Genomic DNA, 25,452 nt, shown 5'->3' on the forward strand with positions numbered 1-25,452 from the left:
GGTTGCACTGCTGAAAAAGCATGTGTGATACTTGAATAACAAATTCCAAGGGTTTTTTCCTATATGGGAGGCATCCTCTTAGCCCCAATCATCTTTTCTATCCCCATTTATAATGTCCATATCACAGTATTCCTCTGCCCAGAGCAGTACACATTTCCCACTGGAGCCTGTCAACACTACTCTTCACGTCAGTCAGGGGAATTATTAAGAATGACTTGAGAAGCTGCCTTCCTCAAGTCCATTCAAATCCCAGCTGCTAAAATCATATTCCTGGGCTGGCAGGACCACATCAGCCTATTCAATGGAAGGGCCGCCTGCCGCCGAATTACCGCCAAAGACCCGGCTGCACTTCGGTGGCGGGTCCCGCTTCAGCGGCAATTCGCCAGCGGGGGGTCCTTCCGCCCCGGAGCGGAAGGACCCCCTGCCAGCGAAGACCGGGAGTGGAGGAAGCTCTGAGGGGCCCAGGCCCCGCAAGAGTTTTCCAGGGTTCCCGGAGAGAGTGAAGGACCCCGCTCCAGGGGCGCCGAAAAACTCTTGTGGGGGCCCCTGCGGGGCTGGGGCCTGGGGCAAATTGCCCCTCTTGCCTCCCCCCGGGCGGCCTTGCCTCCAATAGGCAGCCCCCTGTCTTCAATTAGTACATTAAAAAATCCCCTTGGCATTCAGTTCAATTTTGTATGATCTTTCCTTAAGGGACACGTCTGGGTAACTGATTTTTCCTGGTTCTTTGAGTGACTACTAAGATAGGTCCTTCAAACAAATTTAAATAAAGGTACCAATCTGTCCTCTGATGGTCATAGGCACCAACTCAGTACCCAGCGATAGCCCCCCGCTCAGCACCTCCCCCTCCCCTGAGTGCCTCGCACCACTGGTGGCCCTACCAATCAGTGCCTCCCCCTCCCACCCCCAGCACCTCCCACCCACTGTGATCAGCTGTTCTGTGGCATGCAGGAGGCGCTGGGGGTAGGAGGAGGAGAGAGGAGTGAGAGTGGGGTGTGCTCAGGGGAGGGAAGAGGTGGGGCTGAGCAGGGGTGTGAAGAGGCAGGGCAGAGTTGGGGCCTTGGGAGAAGGGGTGGAGTGGGGATGGGGCTTGGGGCAGAGCCAGGAGGGAGCACCCCTGGTACATTAGAAAGTCAGCACCTCTGCCTCTGGTTATTCCGATTTCTGCCCCACAACTCATTCACTGAGGGCAGGCCTGACCCTGCACTCACCGGGCGGCAAGAAGTGGAGTGACCCAGCCCCAGCCTGCTCTGTTCTGCTCCTGTGGCTCCTAGCCTTGGAGCTTGGGGGTCAGGGGGGAACCGCCCTCCAGAACTCACCAGTGGCGCAGAGTGGGCCGGGGTCAGGTCGCTCCACTTACCGCTACCAGTGAGTGCAGGCCCAACCCCTGCTGCAGTGCTCAGGGGAGTGGGGGCAGGAAGAGGCGAGGCGTGGGTGGAGCAGGGGCGGGGCCACGGGGAAGAGGTGGATCAGGAGCTGGAGCAGCATGCAGCTGTGTAGGGCACCAGGAAATTTGGCCCTACCCTCTCCCAAAATGCCCCTCACAGCTCGGAGGATGAGGCGGAAATCTGGACAGCGAACTGCACCTTACCCTTGGAGCCCCAAGTGTTCGCTAGGAAGCGGTGCAGCTTGTCCCGCAGCACTTTGGTGGCTGGGATCACAGACTCCTGGTCGTCTTCCAGCTGGGTCTCTAGAGCGGCCCTGTGGAGATGAGCAGACCCCCAGCACAGCACCCATTCTGCGGGTTCTGTGTGGTCCATCTCAGTCCCTGGCACCTGGGATGGCAGTGGAGGGAGAACAGAAGCCCTGGGTGGGGTGGGAGAGGGAAACAGAAAAACTGCCTCCTGGGGGTTGTCAACAGAGAAGGGAAACAGGACAAGTCCAGGGGCAGCAGAAGCATGGGAAGTGGAAGGGGTGGAGGTGGGATTGGGGCTAGGGGCAGGAATGGAATTGGGACTAGAGGCCTTGGCCGCCAGGGTGCGCATCACTTATCTGGGCATGGGGGTCAAAGGGATGGATGTGGGAAGGAGGCCATCAATGATGCTGGGTTTGGGTGCCGTGGTGGGCTTGGGGCCCCCAGCCACAGCACTGGACAGGAAAGTGTCCAGGTCTGGACCCCCAGGTTGTAGGGGGGTAGCCGCCCCATCTCAGAAAGGGGTGCAACCAAAGGCTCAGGGCCCAACCGTGCAGCATCAACCATCGCCACAGTGGGCTGACATCTGCGGCTGGCAGTTGGATGAGCCCAGGAGCGCTCTGAGAGTGAAAGCAGGGGTGGTGGTTTGAGGAAGGGGAGAGAGAAGAGGAGGGGGTGACACAACAAAGTTATCGCCCAGACTGAGGCCTGCGGGCAGGGCGTCATTCTCTCCCTGGGTGACAGGGGTCAGACCTGGGGCCTTGATCTCCTTGAAGATATAGCAGAAGTCCCCACCTGCAACCGCGGGATCCTCCCCGTCAGCAACTGAGGCGATAGCCACCTTGGTGCTGATGGGTGTGTGTGTGGAAGATGACAAAGTAGTGGGGCGGGGAGGCTTCCCTCCGAGGCCTTGTCTGGAAGGGACTCCTCAGTTGCCACAGCTTCCTCAGCCAGCTCCAGGGGCAAAAGGATAGCACTGAGGAGGAAAGGCGGGATGGAAGTGACCACCCATGCACCCAGGTTCTCCAGGGCTCGAGGGGGATGTAGAGGCCCCCTACCACGAGGCCCTTCTCCACTGCCAGGAAAATTCTGGAAAACTCACAGAGGGGCATTTGTCACTTGTTAGGTGCCCCACAATCTATAGAGGGGTCTAAGGAGTGAAAAAAGTGGTTCCCAGCCCTGTACCAGGGTCTGAGAAGTGAACTGAGGGCTCTCTCTGACTTCCTCCACCCTTGCCTCACTTCCTGGCTATTAAACTCAAGACTGTTAATCACCCTTTTGTAGGGCAAGGAGAGCAGTGTTCCTATGAGCTCCTCTAAGACAGTGCTGAGTGAGTCTTCACATTGATGTAGAAGAAGGAAGTGAAACTATTAATACAAAACAGTGAAATTGACTATATCCAAGTGGTATCAAATGCAAAGTAAACAAACGAAATAAAAATTATTTTCCTCTACTTTCTTGCAGTTATAATCTTAGTTGTTACTTCTAACAGCGTAGTCAGAAAATTTAACTCTTAAATTGATGGTGATCCTTCAAGTACTACAGATGGTGTTATACAATTCTGCTGCTAATTTTCACTCCCTTTTTGGGGATTAGTATTGAAGAATGGGCAGTGCATGAACTGCCAGTTGGGGGAGGCTAGTCCCCAGCCCCTCCCATTCTGCCCAAGGCCGCACTCCTTCCCCACTGGAGCCCAGAGCACTCTCACCGCAGGCGCCAGCCCCCAGCCCTGGGCTGCCCCAGCTCTCCTAACCTCAGAGCACCAGGTGGGCAGCACGCCCCCAGTCCTGGAGCACTGGGCAGGGGGGGAAGGTGGGCAGTGCAGTCCACGCTGTCACCAGCCCCCGAGCGCCGTACCACCCCGGAGTGCTGGGTGGTACGGCCCCAGCCGCAGGCTGGCCGCCCACCCCAGCGGAAGAGTGGGAACTGGAAGCAGGCAGGAGCCTGGGGGCAGAGCATGGGTGCGGCCATTCTGGGCTGTTTGGGGAGACTCATCCTCACCCCAGCCTTTGATACCCACTGCCCATGTATTAAAGTCATACTCTCAAATTGTGGGGAATGAATAATTTTGCTGTATTTCACTGATCCATACAATCTTATTTTAAATCTTCCTCGTTCTAATCATTTCCACTTTTGGCCTCAGGACCTGGGCTGCATAAAAAAATAGTAAGTCAAAAGGCCAAGGCTGCCATTTAAGGAAGTTTGTTGTAAAAGACTGATCAGTAGCCTGGAAGCTCTTGAAACTCCTAGCCTTGTCACTAGCTAGAAGTGATGGGGTGTGTGAGGTAATATATTGTATTGGACCAACTTCTGTTGATGAGCAAGACATGCTTTTGTGCCATACATAGCTCTTCTTCATGGCTAGAACTGCACTGCATGCTACCTAGATGTGTGATTTTGGGAAAGTCAGCGAGAGAGAGAATTATGATGCTGCTTCCTCTCATGGTGCTATGTCAGGATTGGCATTGGGGTAAGGGTGATAGTTCACTCTCTCCCAGTGCTGTGACCAGTTAAGAGGTGTTTGTAGGGGAATGGTGACAGTTCTCTCTCTCTCACTCTCATGGTGCAGTGGATAGGCCAGGTGTAGTTGTGGGGGAAGAGGGAGATTTCCTTCTCTCCCAGGGCTAGATTAAGGCATAGATAACATAGGGGTGGGTGGCAGTATAGCTCTATGACTACACTCTTAGCTCCCAGAGTTGCGATTATGTCAAAAATCTCAGCTCTCATCTAAAAAAGTAAGTTTCTAGCCCTCCTGGTTGCAAAGCAATGCATGAAAATGAGACCAGAGTGTAACTGATGATGCTGGGGGACAGGGCTGGGTGCAGCTGTGTGCGACACTTGTCAGATGCCCATTATCATGGTATCAGACACCATTATTAATCCTCACTGTTACCTTGGTAGCAGCCAACCTCACATGGTGGCTCCAGGGCCGGGTAGCAACCCCACGCGACCCAGCCGTCCACAGGTGGAGAGGGGGAAGGGCCGAGATACGGACTACCATTCCCGAGGGGCAATGCTGCCGGCTCTCTGCGTTGGGTTCGGGCAGGTGTCGTGGTGCCTTCTGGGATTCGTAGTCCACGGGCAACCAGGGGGCCCATTTTACATCCAGTTGCCAAAGCAGCCCAACAATTTGGACAAAGTTTGGACGTAGCCACAACTGGTCCAGACGCTTCTTCGGCCCCGCCTGGCCTCACCGAGAAGGGTCGGAGGAGCCTTGGCTGCTACTTGGTGTGAGGAGGCTTCGACCCGCCTCCCCACTTCGTCTGGACAGAGGAGGGGACACGTGTCAATCACCATCCCAAACCCGCCAGGCAGTGCGCGCTCCCCCTCCCGGCTGCCGCTGAGGGGGAGGCGCGGGCACGCGATCTTCTGGTGGCGCGCGCTCGTATGTAAATGAGCGGGCGTGAGGTCAGAGGCAGATGGAAAAGGAAACAGACAGAATGGCCGCCGCGGCTCCCGCTCCTCCTGCCGCTGCCTCCTCCCCTCAGTGCCGGAGCCCTCGCTGCACGGCGGAGCGCAGGGGAGTCCGCCGAGAACTCGACTCCTGGCGGCACCGCCTCATGCACTGTGTGGGTAAGAGAGGGGAGACTCCTCTGCCGCGGGAGAGCGGGGTCGGGGGAGGCGGGGACCGAGCCCGGGTCTCTGGTAGCGCTGGTGGAGGAGCAGCTCAGGAGTCTTCCCAGGCGGGCGGGCGGAAGCGGCGCCCCGGGGTCTCTGCCCAGGAGAGGGGGGAAGGTCTGCCGCCCTGGGTTTCTCCGCGCGGCGCGGGAGGAGAGCGTAGCGAGTCCCCTTGGGGCCGAGCTCGGCGGGATGGGAAAGACAGGCGGGCCCTTTCTCGGTTCGGGTCCTTTTGTCTAGGCGCTTGTGCGAGGAGCGCCGGCTGCCCCCTCCTCCCCACCGGGAGGGTGTGTGGAGGGAATGGGAGCCGGGTGTGTTTGCGCCTTTAAGAAGGAGCAGCTCTGCACTGACGGTTGGGATTTGAAGTTTTCCCTCCCCCCCTTGGAAGTTGTCATGGCGACCGCAGTTCTCCCCGCACTCCCTCCCCCTCCTCTCCAGCCTGTCCTAAGGCTCTCGTGCAGTTCCCCTGTGTCATGTGACTCCCCGAGGGCCCGGGGGGAGGCAAGTCTGGGTGCCTTTCAAACTTCTTCGCGCTGACATCCCCACACAGGGGGAGAGCACCAGAGAGCCGCCCCCGCTCTAACACCCTGTCTCGGCCTGCGGGGGAGTCCGTCGATGCCCAGCCACGCTGGGCTGCTGCTGGATGGATACCTCTGACTGGAGACCGCTTCTAGGTGCGGGAAGGGGATTTGTTCAGCCGCTTGGTGAATGTCTGAGTTAATAGAGAATGACTCTGTCCCCTTCCTTATGTATTATATGAGCTATCATATTGATTGATCTCTGAATAGGTTTTTTTTTTTGGTAGTCGCCTGCTTATTGGTGAATATTTAGGGATTGGAGGAGGGGGTTGTTCATTTGTATCATCCACACTGAGATCTTGCTTGTCAGGGAGACAGGTAAAACAAACAGTCTTTAAATGGCATAGCAGTTTCTTTACTCTGTTTGCATTCATCTCCCCAATGGCTGAGCCATGAAAACACACCTCGATAACTGAGATGATAGGCTTGAATTCACTTAGCATTTTTGTGTATCTGAGACCAAGATTGAAGTATGAATTAAATATCTGATATATACTTTTACATGAAGAGTGTCTTCTGCATTGCAAAGAATTGTCTCCATAACCCTGTAGCCTTCTGACTTAGGTTGCTTTAAAAGTAAATTGCAAATCATCCTGATCTGTTGGTGTTAGTAGGTGAAAGAATATTCTTTCAAGTGACATATTTTCTTTTGAAGGGTGTGTGTGGGGCTGTTTGTTTCCCCACTGCAAAGTTATAGCTTTGGTTATAGAAAACACCAAGTGGTTAAAAAACAAACTTTTCTTGGTATCTTTTTTGTGGTAGGAAGATAAAACCCAGTGTCATTAGGATTATAGGGTGAGTTGTAGTTCAGTGGGCTACTTAAATATGGTACTGGGGGAAAACTTGGGTATGTGTCATCCATCTGCTCAGACTTAATACGTATCATCTTTTAATTATATCAGATGGCCTAAATGCAAAATTATATCTTCATGACAGAATCCAATAGAAGGTGAAGGCTGGTGAGAGGAAAATCTCACATGATAGCACACTCCTGTCCTAGCAAAATGAATATAGAAACTTGTGAAATTAAAATTCAATTTGAACACTTTTTAAAATGTTTGTCAAGTTTGCTCTAATGTTCACTCAACCTCATGTGAAGTTGTCTGTGATTTTATTTTTTTACTTTTTTTTTAAGAGCTTGTTGGTTCACTTTAAAAAAAAATATTTCTAGCAATATGTTTTTTTTCAGTTCAATTTGATTACACAGACAAACTTCTTTATTTTGCCAATACCTTACTTCTGTCTCTTGTTTTGTAATTTTTCCGTACTCTTATAGTAATTTTTTTTTTCAGCACTGCATTTGTGCCTGGTTTGTCCTCCTTATGCTGGTGCAGCAAATCCCAATCCTATTGTATTTAAAAAGCACTTTTGCCAGGCCCTTTGTTTTAATGCTGTCAGTGTGCTGTGGTTCACTAAATGCAAAACTAAAACATAACTACTGAACTCCTAAATAGATTCCACCATGTTGTCACTTAGTGCTCTGTGTTTGCTTCTACCTTTGTCTCAGATTATAGATTTAGGGTAGAGATTCTTTATTCTTTACAGTGCCGAACACACTGTTGATATTGAACTAATAGTAATTGTGCGTATCCCTTTATAACTGCTAAGGAGGAAGTACACTGCTATAGGGTTAATGATTAGTCACAATCCCTATCTCAGGTAGGTATGAGCTTTTTGAGCAGTTCTTAGCTAAGAGAGAAAGCATTAACAAAATGACAGGAAAGTGGATGGGCAGGAGAATAGAAATAGTGTACTTTCCAGGCTTTTGCTACTTTTTGAAACCTTTGGACTTAGTTTCACCTAATAGGCAAGATAATTTATTGAACCAATCAATTTGATAGTTGGATTTTTCTTCAGGCAAGATTGAAAGGCTCAAATGCTGGTAAAAACGGGAAATGGTAACAGCATATGAAAGGTAGAACAAAACAGCTAGGTTAACTCATTCATATATGTCAAGTTATTGGGTGGTCATGTGGAGGAGGAGGGAAATCTGGGTTCTTAAACAAATCTAGCAGTTCATTTCTACCTCTGAGAGAGAACCATTTTTGTTTCTGATATCTCACAATTTATTGATGACAAACTTGGTCACTAGCATCTCTTTGAGATCCTCAAGTGAAAAGCCCGACAAAGTGCTTTGGAAGAGTTATTTCAGTGTTACATTATCTTTCTAAGATGGATAATCATACTAATTTTATAGGAAGGATAAACTGAGTCACAGTCTAAAGGGATTTTATCTAACATACCAGAACTCGGTGCTGCCATCCTAGGTTATATTGAGTACTGTCATTCATTTCAACAAATGACTACTTGAAGAATAAGGCACAGTTCAGTGCAAAGTTAGAGGACAGAATCAAACTCTGTTTATTTCATTAGTGAACAGTTGGACATAATTTTATACGCTTCAGTTTTTTGGTATAGATATTTAAGAGTTTGAGAAACTGAAGAAGTGATGCAATTCTAAATGAAAATACCAGAACATTTAGAGTCTTGACTAACATTTCTCACCTTAAACTGGAGTGATTGAAAATCTAAACTGGTTTGGTAGAAGTTCTTGAAGGATGTAGACTCAGAAGAAATGTCTTTTCAACTGAGAGAGAGATTCTGCATAGGCATATATCAGAATGCTTGCAGAAAAGGTAGGTTCTTTTTGAATAAAAATTTTATAACATTGATTCATTTCCTAATTGCATTCCACTGAGTTGAGAGGGTTTGATAATTTTATAGCTTTATGAGCATGGAGCTATAAAACTGAGGTTTCGTGTACTATATTTCCCCCTCCATTTATTTATTTATTTTATTTTAAATAGGTCTAATGCTAGCAGTACTAACTTAGTTTTGGGAAGTATGGCTCCTTTAACCTGGGAGGCATCCCTTTTTGGAGTCTCCATGGTACAGTGTTAACGGTCACTTTTACTTATCAATACATTAAATCCAATTATATGAAATTGTTAGGGGCACAGTTTTGATGGGGAACAGGCACCCACACTTGTCAAACATTTTACTTGGAATAGCAGGTCTTTGTTACCTCTTGGGATTATTCCCAGAAGAGCAAATGTGGGTAATTTAGTATGAATTTTTAAGGTTGGATTTCTAACATGGTTAAATAGTTCTTAAAATAACAATGTGAATGACTTTTAGGACCATACTCTAGGTTTCATTGAAGTTAAGGTTGACACTGAAATTTTCATGCTGGGTGTCTGTCTCAGGCTTAGTTTTTTGGAATTTTCAGCTAAAATAAGAGAGATTAAGGAGTTTTGTTTTGCCCTTGATGGTGTGTGGGGTTTGTGTGGTTTTGTTTTTGTCTTTGTTTTTGTTCCTACCATTTCTGTTAAGTTCTAGTGCCTCCATGTTTTGGAGCAGGGACTTGACATTTGGCAGGTGAGTTGCCCTCATGCCAGTCTCATGAAAATTCACCTAAATTTGGCCTGACTGTAAACCTCTGAAATTACAGTTCACACAAGATCGGTAGAAGTTTTACATCTAAATTCTGATTTCATGTGCATTGATCATGCTTCATCCCCAAAGGGCTCCTACATGACAACTGAGCTATGCATGCACCATCCTGGGGCAGCAGGGACTGAGCAGGACTTTCTGTGCAGTTGCTCTTCCCAGTTGCTGTGGGCAGCTGGGCATTGAAGGTGAAAGCAAGGATTTTGTCTCTCTTGTCCTGTGTCCCTCCATTATTGTCCAGGTAGCATGGACAAAAAGATGCTGGAACCAGTCTGACTAAAATGCAGTGGAGAGGTGCTGGGAAGGGCTGAGATGGAGGGAAGATAGGATCAGAGGTGGGGTAATGATAACAGGATGGGAATTCAGTGGCAGAAAGATTTATAACCACTAGAGTGCACTCTCCTTCAAACCTTGAATATTAGCCAGATCCTAGAATCTCAACATTCCTTTGCTGTCTAGCATGTATAGATGCTAAACCCACTGAAGTGCATATGTCATCCCTCCCTAGGGACATGTCCACTTGGATAACAATATTTTACTTTTACTTGAGCTAATGGAGTTACTAGTTGTAGAGGTCTGCACTGTGGATCTAAAGGCCCCAACCTCGCTGATGACCTATGCGGAGGTCAGTATGGTTCCACATGGTGGAATTTGTTTCTTCAGTTCACTTTTTAAAAAACACCCTAGGGAATTACATACAAAAAAGTAAAGAATGTTACATGAATAGTTTTAATTTTGAAACTCTCTTTTGAGTGCTTGACTTCAGAGTCTTAACTTTTTTTAATATGTAGTTCTTGTATGTAATTTAATATAGGTTAAATAAAACCTCATATAAACAGAAGTATCTGCATATTTCCTTATTACAGTGGCAAAGTATTTTTATATTTGAACTGTAGCTTAGTGAATCCACCTAATCTGTTAATGTTAGAATCAGAATGAAACTTCTTATTTCAGAGGGTCTCCAGCATTTTCAGAGTATGGCCTACTTCTCCCTTCATTTGTGATGAAATAGACCACCTCTCCTCCCAGTTGCTATCACACAACATCCCTGAGACAATGATAGAAATTACTTATTTGGAAAAGTAATATTAGGAAAATATGCTCATGTGTTTAACTGTCCTCAGAGGGAACAATCTTTTTATCCTCTTCATTTTTTTGGTGGAAGAGGAATCATACTGTCTTTTTATTCTTCACCCCATCCTCCTCTCCCATGAGTTCTATTTTCCCTCCTTTGGAATAAAGGGAGTAGTCAGCACCATTTGACTGGCCAGCCTTCTGTGGACCATCGCTGGTTCGTGGACCTCAGTTTGGCAACCCTGGTTAGTATGTTCTTGATTTCCAAACTGAAATGTTGAGTAAATAAAGCATAAATGGCGAAAGTGGAACTAGACTTATAAAATTTGAAAGGGAGGCCATCTGTTTAAACAGTATCTGTATGTTTCTCTAAAAATATTAACCTTAACTTTCTAAGATCCCAATTTATTAACTTTTCCCACTGACCTCAATTTAAATGATAAATACAGAATATTCACTTTAATTTTTTCATGTCAATTTTATTTTCTGATTGGTTTGAAAGCATTTATGTGTAGGATATTTAAATCAGATTTCAAGGATTTGGGCTCTTTCTTTTCTTATATTATTGAAAAGTTTTGGTGAGAAGATGAGTTTTGAATTTTGTCTTAGTGGGGATCCATGATGCTTTTGTGGAAGATTATTCCATCACTGTGGGCTGGCTGTTGGAAGAGATTTGTCTCTTGCCTCCATGTTGTCCTTGACAATGTGTCCCTCTTCAGTGCGTTTTGTCATGGTTGTTTATCTCAATCAAAAGACTTTTCTGAAGTACAGCATTTTTGTGGTATAAAGAAAGAAAGACCAGAGGTCAGACCAAAGGTCCATCGTCTCCAGACCTCTGGTCCACTGTCAGTGGCCTGCCACAGCCCCCAGTGCCATGATCCAGAACCTGAAGAAAATGATCCTCTGATCTCTCTCCTCCATCCTCATCCTCCTGATGAATTTCTCCATCCTCTGACCAACAGAGGCTAGTGGCACCATTCCATTATTTATTTTCCTAGCCCCCATACTTACTTCCCCCCTTTTTTATAGTCCCCCAGGTCAGCCTCTCCTCCCTCCTCAGGTTCACAAGAGTCCACAAAGTTGCTGTGAAAAGATTTTAATTTTTTTTTTATTTGTTGTTCTTTGCTGCCTTTTAATTTCATTTTTATTTGTTCTTGTATTTGTATGTGTTAAATATGTTTATATTACTATCTATCTTTTTTTCAACATCACTTCTTCAACTTCACCCATGATTTTATATACTCTTCTCTCTCTTTTTCTCTCTTTTAGCCTTTCCTCTTTAATCTCCTTCTCCCTCTTTAATCTTTCCTTCTAACCCTCTCTCTATTTTTTTTTTTTTTTTTATTTCTTCTTTTTTATCTTTTTTTTTTTTATCTTTTTGACACACATCTTCACACATCATCACAGATGTATGGATTATATGGATTTATATATTATATATATATATATATATCTATATATTCTATTCTCTTTTCCCTATCCCTTTTTTACATTTTCCTTTTTTTTTGTTTGCTTTTTCACAGAACAAGACTCTGCAGAGAGAGAGATCTCCTACTTTTTCTGATCTTTTTGCTAAATTAGTGTTGCTATTGTGCCCCCTAGGTTATGTATTTTGTATGCATTACTTTTTTTTTATTTTTTTTTTTATTTTCATTTCATTTCATTAAACATCATTTTGTTTTTGTTTTTCTTTTTTAGTCTTTTGAATCTTTTTGAAGTCTTAGTCTTCTATCTTCTCTTTCTTAGTCTTTAGTATAGTAGTAGTTTTCTGCTTTTTGCTTTCTCACCCCTTTCTCCAGATCATTTATGAATAAATTGAATAGGATTGGTCCTTTAGTCCTAGGACTGGAACCACCTAACACCCCCTCCCCCATCTTGAATTTTTACATAAAATTCCTACCCTTTGTTTCCTGTCCTTTTCCTGTCTCCAATCCATGCAAAATCCTCATTTTTATCCCTTCTTTAATTTATTTTCCTTTTTTTTTTTTTGAGAGAGCCTTTTAAGAGCCTTTTCAAAGGCTCTTGTCAAATCTTTGATCCCCCTCCACGGATCCCCTTGTCCACATGTTTGTTACTCTTCACAGAGAGTAGTAAGAGATTTATAGATTTATTAGATTTTATTGTTGTTTTGTATTTTATTATGTTTTTGTTTTATTTATTTTTTTCTTTTTTTTTTTTTATTTTTTACTTTTTTTGTTTTAATTGTACCGGTTACGCGGTCTGTAGTCTAGTCTGTCCCCTAAGGCCCTTTATTGGCTTTACATTTTTTAAATATTCATCATTGGCATACTTTACATTTTTTAATTAAAGGACAGTTTACAACAGGTAGTTAATAGTTCTTTTACTTCACATTTCTTTCTTTCCAGAACTCTTGGGTCAATACCATCTGGATGACATTGTCAATGAATTTTTAATGTTTAATTTAAAAATCAATCTCTCTCACACTCCTCTCTTCTGACACTTCAATCTCAGACAGTTCCTCAGATTCACCTACAAAGCCAGGAATCTCCATCTCATCTCCTAACATCCTCAGCCGTGAAGAGAGAGGCAAAGTTCCCATTTAGTTGACTTTATCATCTTTAAGCTTTTTCTTTTCTTTTTTTTTTTTCAAGGTCCCTGTTGTTGTTTAGGCTTTTTCCTGGCTTGATGTAAAAAAAAACATTTTTTTTATTTTTGAGTTTTTTTTTGTTTTTTCTTTTCAAACTCCTCTTTGGCTTTCTTTTTTTACACTCACTCTTTAGTTTTGGCGTTTTTGCTCTCCTTTTTTTTTGCTCTCTAGGATTTGACTTCCACTTTTTAAAGGAAGTCTTTTTAAAGGAAGTCTTTTATCACCACCTTTATAGTTCCTTAGCACTCCTGTAAAATTTTTTCATACACAGTTCCTTCCAACAGTGCAGAGTTGTTTAAACCACTATTGTGATTTACTCAGAGCATGTGTAGACTATCATTGTATCCTGCCCCTAGTCACTCAGCTCTTGTGCAGTGCCTGTATGGACAGGAAATGCAAACCTTGCAGCTGCAGCAGTGTAATTAGTCCTCCCAGTGTAATTCCCTAATGCTCTTGCTCACCCATTAGTGACAGCTTTGGTAGCTCAGTGCTATCTGTCAAGCCACTCACCAGCAGCCTGTGTGCAGGAAAGCACTCAATGTAGTGTGTGGCTGCTCTGAACAATTTTCTTCCCTTGCCACTCCAGTCTTCAGAGCAGCAAGGGAGGATACAGAGATAATAAAATGAAATGAAACTCCTGCATTTTAAAAGATATTAACTTTCTTGTCTCCCCAAATTCATTTGAGAAACCCAAGAAAAATAAATGGCTGGTTAGACAAGCATTACTCATGCTTTGTTGGGGATTGCTACAGCAAGCCAGTGCTGCCTCAGCATGATCTGCCACTCCTGAGATGAGGAAAAACAGAAAGGATCATATAATTGAAATATACGCAGGCAGGGGTATCACTATACCCCCTCATATCCTCAGATAATTCTTCTGCCTCTCCATGGTGCTCCAGGGTCTACTTGTCTCTCTCTCTCTCTCTCGAAGTGGTACGTTACCCGGTGTCCACACTGATGTGATTGGATGTCCTACCTTTGCACTATTCTTGTCTGCTTCTAGAAAGAAACCCTTACTTCAAGTAGAAAACAATATAATTTTAAATTTCTAGTTTTTCTTTTACTATTAAATAAATGGAAGAGAATAAAATCAGGTCCCTTGCCAACTTGAATGCAACCACCTCACACATGGCTGTGCTCATCAAAATACCTTGACTCTCCACTCATATGCAGTGACTAATTGGCTGCAGGTACACTGGAAGCTTAGTGGCCTTCCTGCATGGAAACTGCCAGTGTAAGGATATAGGAGATGTATCTCCTGTTCTTCATGAAGAAAGATGGTTATGATCCTTATGCAGGACAGAACTGTTTGAGGCGGGTAATCAAACAGAGCAATGGTAAGAACAATTAACAGACCATGCCAGATTTGCAGGGAGTGCTGTGTATACCCTTTGCACTCAAAACAGTATGACTTTTGTGTGGATATACACTGCCAGTAAACTCTCACTGGTGCAAGTTATAGTAGTTAAATTATGTAGTGTAGATAAGGTTAGAGATCATCTTGTAAGTACTCTTTTTGTGCCTAGAAGCCTGTAGTTTTGTAACATTTGAACAATTCATACTGGATTGGCAATATGCACTTGGTCCAAAGCAAACCTGTCCTATTCCTAACAAAATCTGCCATTTTCTGTGTTTGTACTGTGTTATGTTCAATACAATTCTAAACTCATTCCTCTTAGTACACTCTAACTGACCCTCTCTGTTAGGTGGAACTGTATCGATTCAGGGATTGATTGCAGCAAGTGGCCAGAGCTTGCACTGGTTTCTGAGGAGAGGTGCAGCTGCAGCTAGAGGAATCAGAAATCCCCTATTTCCTGGGCTGAATAGATTATCACAATGGCCTCCTTGCCTCTGAAATCAAGGAATATGTGAAAGAGTTCTAAGAATGATTAGCATTTCAAGGCCTCTAGAAAAACTGTTACTGTCACCTTCAGAGGCTGACATTTCATTAGGTATGTCAAGGAGAATGTAGTCACTTCATCATATTCAAATACACTTTTGCAGACTGAGACAACAAGAACGCCTCATCTGCATTGGCATTCATACACTGCCATGCCCTCTCCGCTGCACTATTGCTCTGGGGAATTCTAGCTGCTTATTGGCACACAGTGCACCAGTCAGGTAACAAAAGGTGATGTCTCAGACAGATGAACAGGTGTTAACGTCTGGCAAGTCTTGGGTGTTTATGTGAAGTAATCAAGTGTAGGTCAGGCTTAGTTATCCTGTCTTTACTAATCCACACCTAAATTTGACCTTTATGGCAGGGTGGATTTGATTTAAATCATGATTTAAATCACTAGTCAGGAAGACTCAATTTAATCATGGATTTCTACATAAAAGTACATTTCTTGTTGGTTGTTAAACCTTAATATATTTCTTCACAACTCAGATAGATATAGGTTTCATTTTTAGAAGGTATACACTATACATTTTTAAGTGATTTTGTTTTTAACTTTTCAGATTAGTTTTACAGTTAAATCAGAAAATGAATGATAGTTGGGTTATTTCATTTACCAAAGGTAATTGAAGCAAATATTTATGAAGTCATTGGGAAGTGAACTATATCCAATTCAAAAGGTTAATCATTAATATTTGGAGGATTTTCTTGCCATGCAGTATTAGGAGGAGAACATCACCAGACAGACATTTAAATTGTTTTATTTAACTAAAACAATGTTATGTGTTCTGGATTTTTTTTCTTCAATAGCAAACATATAATATCTTAACAAAACAAGCATATGAATTTTTGAATTTGGTTAAACATTCAATTTTTAAATTTAGGTTTATTTTTGTTAAAATTGTTTTTAAATATTAAATGAGGTGTGTGGTTTTTATTATTTATTTATTTTTAAACAACAAAAATTCAATTGTCAGCCAGGTCAACATGAAAAACTTAAAATATTGGCTTCTGCAGCTAACTCAGTCATCTTCACCTTCATTTTTCTGTTTACTCATAATCTGGAAAAGAAAAACAAGCTTTCCTGCTTTTTCAGGTCCCAAACGATTTCTCAGTTTGGAATGAATTAGTCCAAAGGAAGAAAATATTTTTTTCTACACCGGCAGAATAAGCTACTGCAGTTAAAAGTGAGATTATCACTTCAACAGTCTCTGAATCCAAATGCTTAGGTGACTTCCTCCAGTTCACTAGTGTGACTTCCTTTAAAACATCATCAGTAAATATATATTTCTTGAATGGTTCACCCTTAGTTCTGAAGTTTATTATAGTTGGCATTACGGAGGGATGATTGCTGGATGTCCATGTCATATCCAACTCCTCTTCTTCAGCAGTTAAGATTTGACCCTGATACCGAGTACTGAGAATATTTGCAAGAAAATGAGCTGGACATAATGCTTGTCCCATTTGTTTTTTTTTAATGTTGTAATTTAACTCTGTCATTGCATATTTCTCTTTTAAGATCTCACTCAGTTCCTTCTAAATTTCAACAGCGTCAGCAATAAAACAGCTGTTTCCCTGCATTTTGTTCAAGGCTACAGAAATAGGCTTCAGGGTACTCCGTATACGTTTAACATTTTTCTTAAGCCCAATGTTGAGAACTTTGGCTGTGACAGTGCCATCTATTTTTTTTTCATGATTTTGTTCACAAACTGTCATCAGATTAGGCCGGTTCTTGATATAGTGCTCAAAACAGTCCACTACTGAGTTCCATTGCACGTCTTGTGGGAGAGTTAGCTTGGTTCCTCCCACTTTTTTTCAGAGCAGCTGCTGCAAAGTGGTTGTTACGGAAGTATTTTGCAATTTCAAGAACATTAGCCTTTATTTCTGGAATACTGAAGCCTTTGACTAGGAGGTGCATCAAATGAGTACTGCAACCGTATGTTGTTAGCTTGGGACTCCCTTATAATTTTCTTCTCATCTTGGATACATTTGCAGCATTGTCTGTGAGCAAGCTGCATAGTAGACATTTTAATTTTTTTCCACAGTTTGTTATAGCTTTTACTGCTACTTCTTGTAAGTATTCTGCTGGGTGCATTTCCTGATGTACCAATTCTTTCTGTAAAGAAGACATTCCCCGCCCCCTTCTGTTGTCTCACAAGCACATAAAATGGAATCATTGTGGACATTGCTCCACCCATCAAGACTCAAGTTAACAATTTCACCCTGTAGACCTTTTGCACACTGATCAATTTCTCTTTCGTAGACTTTATCCAGCAATTTGCCTGCAACATCTGCTCTGTTGGGTGGACTGTATCTTGGTCTTAATGACTGAACCCTACGGAAAGGAGAGTTGGTTGCATAAACAAACTGGGCAATTTTTTCATTACCTCTTTTTGTAATCTGCTGGTTCTTCTCACAAACTTAACTATGGCTGTTTTCTGGATGATGGATTTTTTTTTTTCCTTTTTGTAACAGGTGATATACTGTGGCTAATGTGACATTACATGATGTGACTGAAACACTATCATTGGCAGATAATTCTGAAACTATAGAAAATGATGGTGATCTTGAAGGTGGATAGTCTTCAGAATCCTGTACATGGAGGATGGAGTCTCCTAAACAAAATAAGTCAATGCAGTTATTTAATTACTACCATTCTGCTCATTTAGTATTACTCATTGCAGTCACTGACACTCAGTACTACTTTAAAGGTGAAATTGTAAAAGGACGATCTGCCTATTTCAGCTTTTTTTATCACAACTGCATCTAAAATGATCATACCATAGAGTAACAATTTTTTTTCCCCTCAAACATGAGAATTCAAGAATAGTTGAGAAGGAAGACAGGCAGTCCTTAAGAAAGAAGCAAGAAATATAAAAAGTTTACCCACCTGAAGATCCTGCATGTTCAGACATGTTCCTTTCATCTTCAACGCAGCTTCCTCCTGAGAAGGAACACTTCTCATGGTGTTTCATTTGGGCATCCAGGTCTTGCATTTCTTTGTTGTGCCGTTTGCATTTTGCACGTGTGCCTGTCTTGCCCACAGGGAGAAGAACTTCATTAAAATATTCCCAAACTGGGTGTCTCTTATGGCCTGCTGCCATTATAGGTTTTCCCTTCTAATGAGAGAATGATATAGTAGATCCCAAATCAATGAAGGCTACACTTAGACTTCTGGAATATGCTGCTCAAACAGTCCCACTTTTGTTTCTGCTGCCTGTCCCTCCATTCTCACATATATCTCTAGACTTCTTTTCCTTGTCCAGATCTATTCTGCCCCAACAATCTTCCATTCATTGAACTTTTTGAAACTTTGCACTTTTAGAGAGAGGTAAGGGATTGACTGTCCCTCTGCAAATTTGTGTACACAATAGGTTTGAGGTCTGTTATTTCTCACCTCTGTATATTTAGTTAAACTTTTTTGCTGTTAACAAGCATGTTCTCTCCGGAGACACAAATCCACAGTTTGAGAACTGCAAAACTAAATCTCTCTATTGGAATCTTCTAGACTGAGCACTGAGTCCCATTGGGTAGATAGAAAGATTAACCTAAATAATCTATACAGAAGCCCCTAGAGCCCTGTAAAATTGGGTCCCTAATCCATGAACTATTGGAACTCATTTACAAAACTTTTCTTAAACATTACATGAATATATTCTCATACTATAGAATTAGAATTTATAATCCCTATTACATTATAGCTCAGATATCTCATCATGGATCTTAATTAAAACTATGTTTATATAGCTTTTTGAGGGGAAAAATACATTTATCCAAAAAATCCGATTTTAAATTAAAAAAAACCCTGTATATATCTATATCTATATCTATATTTTAAAATCATTGATTTGTATCCACCCTGAGTTTTTGGTAATTTATCTGTGCGTTACTGAACTTCCCCAAGAGGCACACATCACTCGTACTACTAGCAGAGGCGATAGATTTTGGAAAAATTTCTGAACTGGTTTCGGGTGCCATTGAATAGCTGAGTTCAGGGGCAGTCCAATCATATGCTCTGCCTCAAAAAACAAGAATCTGAACAATTTAAAAGCAAGTTATGTTTCAGCTGCATCTCCTAAACTTGCACCACAAACTCTTTCCCGGCTACTGTTGCTCTATCGTGGTTGTTTATCTTGAAACAAACAAACAAAAAAGTCTGTCCATGCACATGGATTTTTTTTTTTAGAACAATTTGAATATTAAAATCCCTTTGAGCAAATGACCCCAAATCTGCATGCATCATTAGCCACCCCCTGGGCCCTGATGATGCACAAACATTTAAGGTAATCCAATTATGTATGTATGTAGCTTGGCTGAACCTTGACCGCAGTGTGGCGGCAACCTTCCCCATAACATAAGCTGTGGAGATCTAAAAAATAGAAAGGTCAGGCTTTATTTACATCAGGAGGAAGCAGGTACTTCTTGGGGAGGGGTAGAGTTTGGTAAATGAAAACTTTTTATTATAAAATAATGATCAGATGTGCAGTCTTTAAAAGATCATAAGCTGATGAGGGTAGCTTCTATGTCATTTAAAATCCTCAAAAGTAAAATGCCCATTAGAGCAGAGGTTCTCAAACTTCATTGCACTGCGACCCCCTTCTGACAACAAAAATTACTACACGACCCCAAGGGCGGGGGCTGAAGCCTGCGCCTGCCCGAGTCCCACTGCTCCAGGTGGGAGGGCCAAAACCTGATTCCCTACCCCTTGGACAGGGGGCCTGTAACCTGAGCCCCATCGCCCAGGGTGGTAGGGCTCAGGCTTCAGCTTTGTCCCTGGGCCCCAGCCAGTCTAACATTAGCCTTGGCGACCCCATTTAAATAGGGTCATGACCCACTTTGGGGTCCTGACCCAGAGTTTGAGAACCGCTGCACTAAAGAAACCATTGCATTTGTGGAGTCTAACAATTGTCTTCTATGATTTTTCTGTCAAATTTTTAGTGCAGGGCCATTAAGGTCCATAAGCACACTGGAAGGCAGTGGAATTAAATGAGATTAATTTAGATTACTTACATTATTTTCATCTAATGACCAAAGTTCATAATGAAGGATGTTGTAAGTTATTACATTTGCAGCATACTATTATGTTGGAAGTATTATAGAATTGTTATAAAGGTGCTAAGGATAATTTTTTTAAAAGAACTGGTCTTCTCCTGCCCATGTTCCCTCAGAGGACTGATCAAAACTGTAGAAAATAACAGTTCTAACCACCATAGTAGCAATGAGCTGAATGCTAGTGTACAATAAGTATGTAAGGAATCTGCTGAGCTAGCAGTCAGTAGAGGGCAGTGTAACAGTCATTCATTTCTTAATTGCATTCCATTGAGTTGAGAGAGTTTGATAATTTTATAGCTTTATGAGCATGGAGCTATAAAACTTGGTTTCACGCAATATATTCCTTTTTTTTTTTTAAATGGGTCTAATGCTAGCAGTACTAACTTAGTTTTGGGAAGTATGGCTCCTTTAGCCTGGGAGGCATCCCTTTTTGGAGTCTCCAGTGGTACAGTGTTAATGGTCACTTTTACTTATCAATACATTAAATCCAATTATATGAAATTGCTAGGGGCACAGTTTTGATGGGGAACAGGCACCCACACTTGTCAAACATTTTACTTGGAATTGCAGGTCTTTGTTACCTCTTGGGATTATTCCCAGAAGAGCAAATGTGGGTAATTTAGTATGAACTTTTAAGGGTGGATTTCTAACGTGGTTAAATAGTTCTAAAAGTCATTCACATTGTTATTTTAAGAACCATACTCTAGGTTTCATTGAAGTTAAGGTTGACACTGAAATTTTCATGCTGGGTGTCTGTCTCAGGCTTAGTTTTTTGGAATTTTCAGCTAAAATAAGAGAGATTAAGGAGTTTTGTTTTGCCCTTGATGGTGTGTGGGGTTTATGTGGTGTGTGTGGTTTTGTTTGTTTGTCTTTGTTTTTGTTCCTACCATTTCTGTTAAGTTCTAGTGCCTCCATGTTTTGGAGCAGGGACTTGACATTTGGCAGGTGAGTTGCCCTCATGCCAGTCTCATGAAAATTCACCTAAATTTGGCCTGACTGTAAACCTCTGAAATTACAGTTCACACAAGATCGGTAGAAGTTTTACATCTAAATTCTGATTTCATGTGCATTGATCATGCTTCATCCCCAAAGGGCTCCTACATGACAACTGAGCTATGCATGCACCATCCTGGGGCAGCAGGGACTGAGCAGGACTTTCTGTGCAGTTGCTCCTCCCAGTTGCTGTGGGCAGCTGGGCATTGAAGGTGAAAGCAAGGATTTTGTCTCTCTTGTCCTGTGTCCCTCCATTATTGTCCAGGTAGCATGGACAAAAAGATGCTGGAACCAGTCTGACTAAAATGCAGTGGAGAGGTGCTGGGAAGGGCTGAGATGGAGGGAAGATAGGATCAGAGGTGGGGTAATGATAACAGCGTGGAGGTAGACAGGATGGGAATACAGTCAATCTGTCCACCTCACATTGATAAATGGGAGTGGAGGTTCCCAGCTAGTGTCCTAGTTAAATTGGAGGGGGTCTTGAGGTGGTTCTGGAATGGAAAAGGCTGACAGTCACTGCAGTGAAATATCAGGACATGCAAAGTTTGCCGTGTTGCATAGGAAATGTGCATCTGAATGTACCTGGTATTTTAGGCATAAGATGAACTACATACAACAGGGGTGGGCAAACTACGTCCCACAGACCACATCTAGTCCACTGGACCGTCCTGCTCCGGGCCTGGGAGGCTAGTCCCCGACCCCTGCCCCGTTGTCCCCCCTCCCCCCACAGCCTCAGCTCGCTTGCTCTGCCGCTGGCACAATGCTCTGGGTGGCAGGGCTGTGAGCTCCTAGGGCAGTGCAGCTACAGAGCCTGGCCTGACCCGGTCTCTGTGCTGGCGTGGCACGGCTCCAGTTGGGTGGCACAGCTGTAGCGTCGCCAGCCACTGGTGCTACAGGCAGTGTGGTAAGGGGGTGGGGAGCGGGGGGTGTTGGATAGAGGGCAGGGGAGTTTGGGAGGGTAGTCGGGGTGGGGGTGTGGATGGTGATGGAGTGGGGGGGAAGAATGGGATTGAATGGAGGCAGTGGTCCCCAGGGGCAGTCAGGAAGGCGGGGGGGAGGAGGTTGGATGGGGCAGGGGTTCCAGAGTGGGGGAGGGGGATGGCAGCAGGAATGAGAGGAGGGGTCGGATGGCGCAATGGGGGTCTGGGGGCAGTCTGGAGACACGGGTCCCAGAGAGGCTGTCAGGGAACAGGGGGGATTGGATGGGGCAGGAGTCCGGGGGCTGGGCCACAACCCCCTCCATACAATTTATGAAACCCAATGCGGCCCTCAGGCCAACAATTTTGCCTGCCCCGGCATACAGATACTCCTTACCAAAGTGACATCTCTGGCCTGGCAGAAAAGCAGACAACAAAGTTTTATATGCATTTGGTATGTAGCTACCTCTATTTTTATTGGCTTTCAATAAATACAAAACAAAATGGAGTCTCAGAAATTATGCAGTTATCTACACTTCTGTTATCTTGTCGCATGGCTTTAATTTAATCTTTTCACCAGCGTTCCCTCCAATGTCATTTTTTGCTGAGTGTAAGTTTAGTAGTAATGAGCATCCTCCCTCCTCCTCCCAAATCATATGCTGTTTTTATTTTCCTCCATTTCTCCTCATACACTTGTCCTAAATTAAACCTAACTACTCATTCACTCACTCCTCTGCTACACTTATTTATTTGACCTCTTATTCCACTCTTCCTTCTTTTCTCTCCTCACTTTCATCCTATGCATCTATCCACATGCTGCCTCCTGATGCTGTTACCCTTATTAAAACTGCTTCTTGGTAAATCTGCTCCCTGCCATTCACCCCTTTCCCCCCAAAAAAAGTATTATCTGAGCTGTGTGGACCTGGCTTCACTAATGTGAATTTCAAACATTCAAAAACTGTCAGACTTTCCCTCCCAAAAAAAGTTGTTTATCACATTTTCACTTACCTTCAGATTGGTTTTCCCCCTTTGGTGCAGAGGGCTGCCTCCAAATGTGTATGAAATGATCTCTGGTTCAAAATTCAATCTGAAATATTCTAAAAAATGCAGGTCTTTCGCTGTTTGCTACTCAGAGGGAACTCTTCTTACCTCTCCTATCCCTAGGATGTGGGGATCTCCCATTCTGCTTCTCTCCCTAACTAGATAGGATAAGCAGCTATCACACATGCATCCTCCTTCTGTGTTCCTCCACTTGTCCCCTGCATTTACTGTACTTGCCTTCCTGTTTTCTCTTCTTTTCACATTCTCCCTCTTGGCCTCTCCTTATTCCTCTGTAACCCACCTTAGTTAGCCGCCTTCTTCCCATGCTCCACCCTTCAGTCTCCTCCTGCACCTTTTGATCTTCTTCTGTTCACAATCCCCTATTGCCTCAGTATCCTGTCTAGTCCCTTAACTATAAAGTGGCATTCCAACTCTTGAGGACTGTCAGGCTTCAGTCTCAATTGAAACAGTGGTTGTAAATGGCCATCTTATTGGAGAAGCCTCACTTTCATATGGAGATATTGAAGGGAAATGGTGGCCATCTTGCTGGGCTTCAGATCTGTTGGAAACAATGGGAGATGGTAACCATTTTGAATAAGGGAATGTCATGAGATTGAAATCAGGAATAGGGCAGTCCTGTGAAGATTCTCTCTCTCTCTCTCTAAGACAACAGGAAGACTGAGGATAGAGGGCATGTTAATATTTCAGTTCCCCGCATCTAAGAGTTATTTTTTCCTTAGAGGTCTCATTCATCCTAGTTAGTGTTATTTAAATGTTTCTCCCCTTCTGGGAACTATAAATTATTGAGAGGGAATGCCCAATTTCCCTGGTTCTAAACGCTGCCTATTGTGCCAGGCACTAATCCTGGTGAGTGATGAGCAAGCCTGATGTATCTGTTGCCTCAGGGAATCTCACATATCAAAAGTGCAGCTGTTGTCTTGCATTAAAATTCTTAGGGCCAGAAAAGAACAGGGAGATCAAACTACATCTACTCATGATGGAGAACTCTTTGCCCAGCTTCTGATCCAGGCCATGACACCACCCCACCTCTCCTTCGCCAGTCTCCATAAAAGTCTGCCACTGTGACTGTGTGAGCACCACGCTCCCTGAGGGCACCTAAGAAGAAAGTCAAAATTCCTCTCATAAGGTTTCTAAAGCCCTCCAGGTAGGGAGCCTTCCTCAAAGAAGCTACAATCACCAATGACACCAGCTGCTTTGGCACCCATTGGTCTCCAACCCACAAAGTTGCTGGTTCCTTTGGAAGTAACAGAATCACTAAGCCGAAAGACTCCAAAATGTTGTGCTCTGTTAGGCCGTCAGTACCATTGGAAGAGCTAAGCAATAAAAAGATCTTCTTCTCACTGGATACTGAAAAAGACTGGTCAGACACTCCACTCTCCACAGTGTACACAAGATCCACAATACCACCGACCTTCTCAACCACGATTACTCCTACCCAGGCTATCACCATGGTACCAATAATGTGCTCAGTACTGCAGGAATTTCAGTTTCCTTTGCACTTTGCTGTGACCACAACACCCAATTCACCCATTGTTTGGTACCAACCATTCTCAGTACCAAGGACCTCAGTCTCCAGACGTTCATCCAGTACCGACAAACTTGCCTTCTGTTTTTCAGTGCTCCACTGCTTCAGAGTGATGTGGAAGAGGAGGATTGTGACTAAGATCTTGCTTTGGTTTCTCACATATCAGTTCAAGGATCTCCCACCTCATCTCCAAAGGGGTACTTTTCCAGAGCATCTGAGGAAGCTGATATCCATCAGAAACATTTACAGTCATCATCTTGCTGGTATGAACACCTATGGGTTCCTCCACACACACATGGCCATCCTGGGACTTCTGGGTGGCTTACTGTCAGCAATTTTTGTGGGCCTGGAGTACCACCCATCATAGAGGCAGACAGTTTCCATCATCATCTTTCTCCAGGAAACTAGAACCTCAGGAGGAAACCTTAAATAAACAGGAAGTGAGGGCTGATGAATGGGTCTCCCCACCAATCAACATCTCATCCCCTCCCCCCCATCTGAAACTGTGATACCACCTCCATCTCTGACTGATGACTTCCATCAGTTCCAGGAACTTACTAAGAGGATAGCAGACTCCTAACAGGTCCCACACAAGGTTAAAGAGTCGCATCATAAGCTGCTTGACATCTTCCATATAGCATCATTTGCCTGGATCGCCTTCCCTGTCAGCAAGGCCCTACTAGATCTAGTGAAAGTAATCTGACATACCTCATCTGTGATTCTAACCACCTGCAAGAGCATGAATAAGAGATACTATGTCACCTCTAAGGACTTGGAATGTTTATTTTCTCACCCTCTTCCAGTTCTCTGATCAAGGCAGTTAATGAACACAAAAGGCAGCATCACACTAAATCTAGGCCCCATGATAAAGATCATAAATGCCTCTATCTGTTTGGTCAAAAGTTGTACCTATTGGCCATTCTACAGTTTAGAATCCCCAGCTATCAGGTGTTTAATGGTTAAATACAACTATACCAAGTTTAATTCCTTTATTGAACACCTACCATTAAAGCACAGAGAATAATTTTCAGGTGATCACTGCAACAGG

At 43.6% G+C, this 25,452-nt stretch overlaps 1 protein-coding gene across 9 annotated transcripts in view; it reads left to right on the forward strand.

Annotated features, from left to right (window-relative positions):
• Positions 1 to 4,955: 4,955 nt before the first annotated feature.
• LCORL (ligand dependent nuclear receptor corepressor like) overlaps positions 4,956 to 25,452 on the forward strand; it is a 186,379-nt gene continuing 165,882 nt past the window's right edge. For 8 of the 9 annotated variants that reach the window (XR_005598812.1, XM_039539456.1, XM_039539451.1 and 5 more), the window contains exon 1: positions 4,956 to 5,203. Coding sequence is in view for 8 of the 9 variants with exons in the window: in XM_039539456.1 (XP_039395390.1) it covers positions 5,050 to 5,203 (154 nt within the window). In the remaining variant the exon portion in view is untranslated. Of the gene's footprint in view, positions 5,204 to 5,472; positions 5,923 to 25,452 lie in introns of those variants that run through there. The other variant, XM_039539452.1, reaches the window with a different exon arrangement.

This window comes from Mauremys reevesii, linkage group 5 (genome assembly GCF_016161935.1).
Source record: "Mauremys reevesii isolate NIE-2019 linkage group 5, ASM1616193v1, whole genome shotgun sequence".
In the NCBI taxonomy this organism is placed as follows: domain Eukaryota; kingdom Metazoa; phylum Chordata; order Testudines; family Geoemydidae; genus Mauremys; species Mauremys reevesii.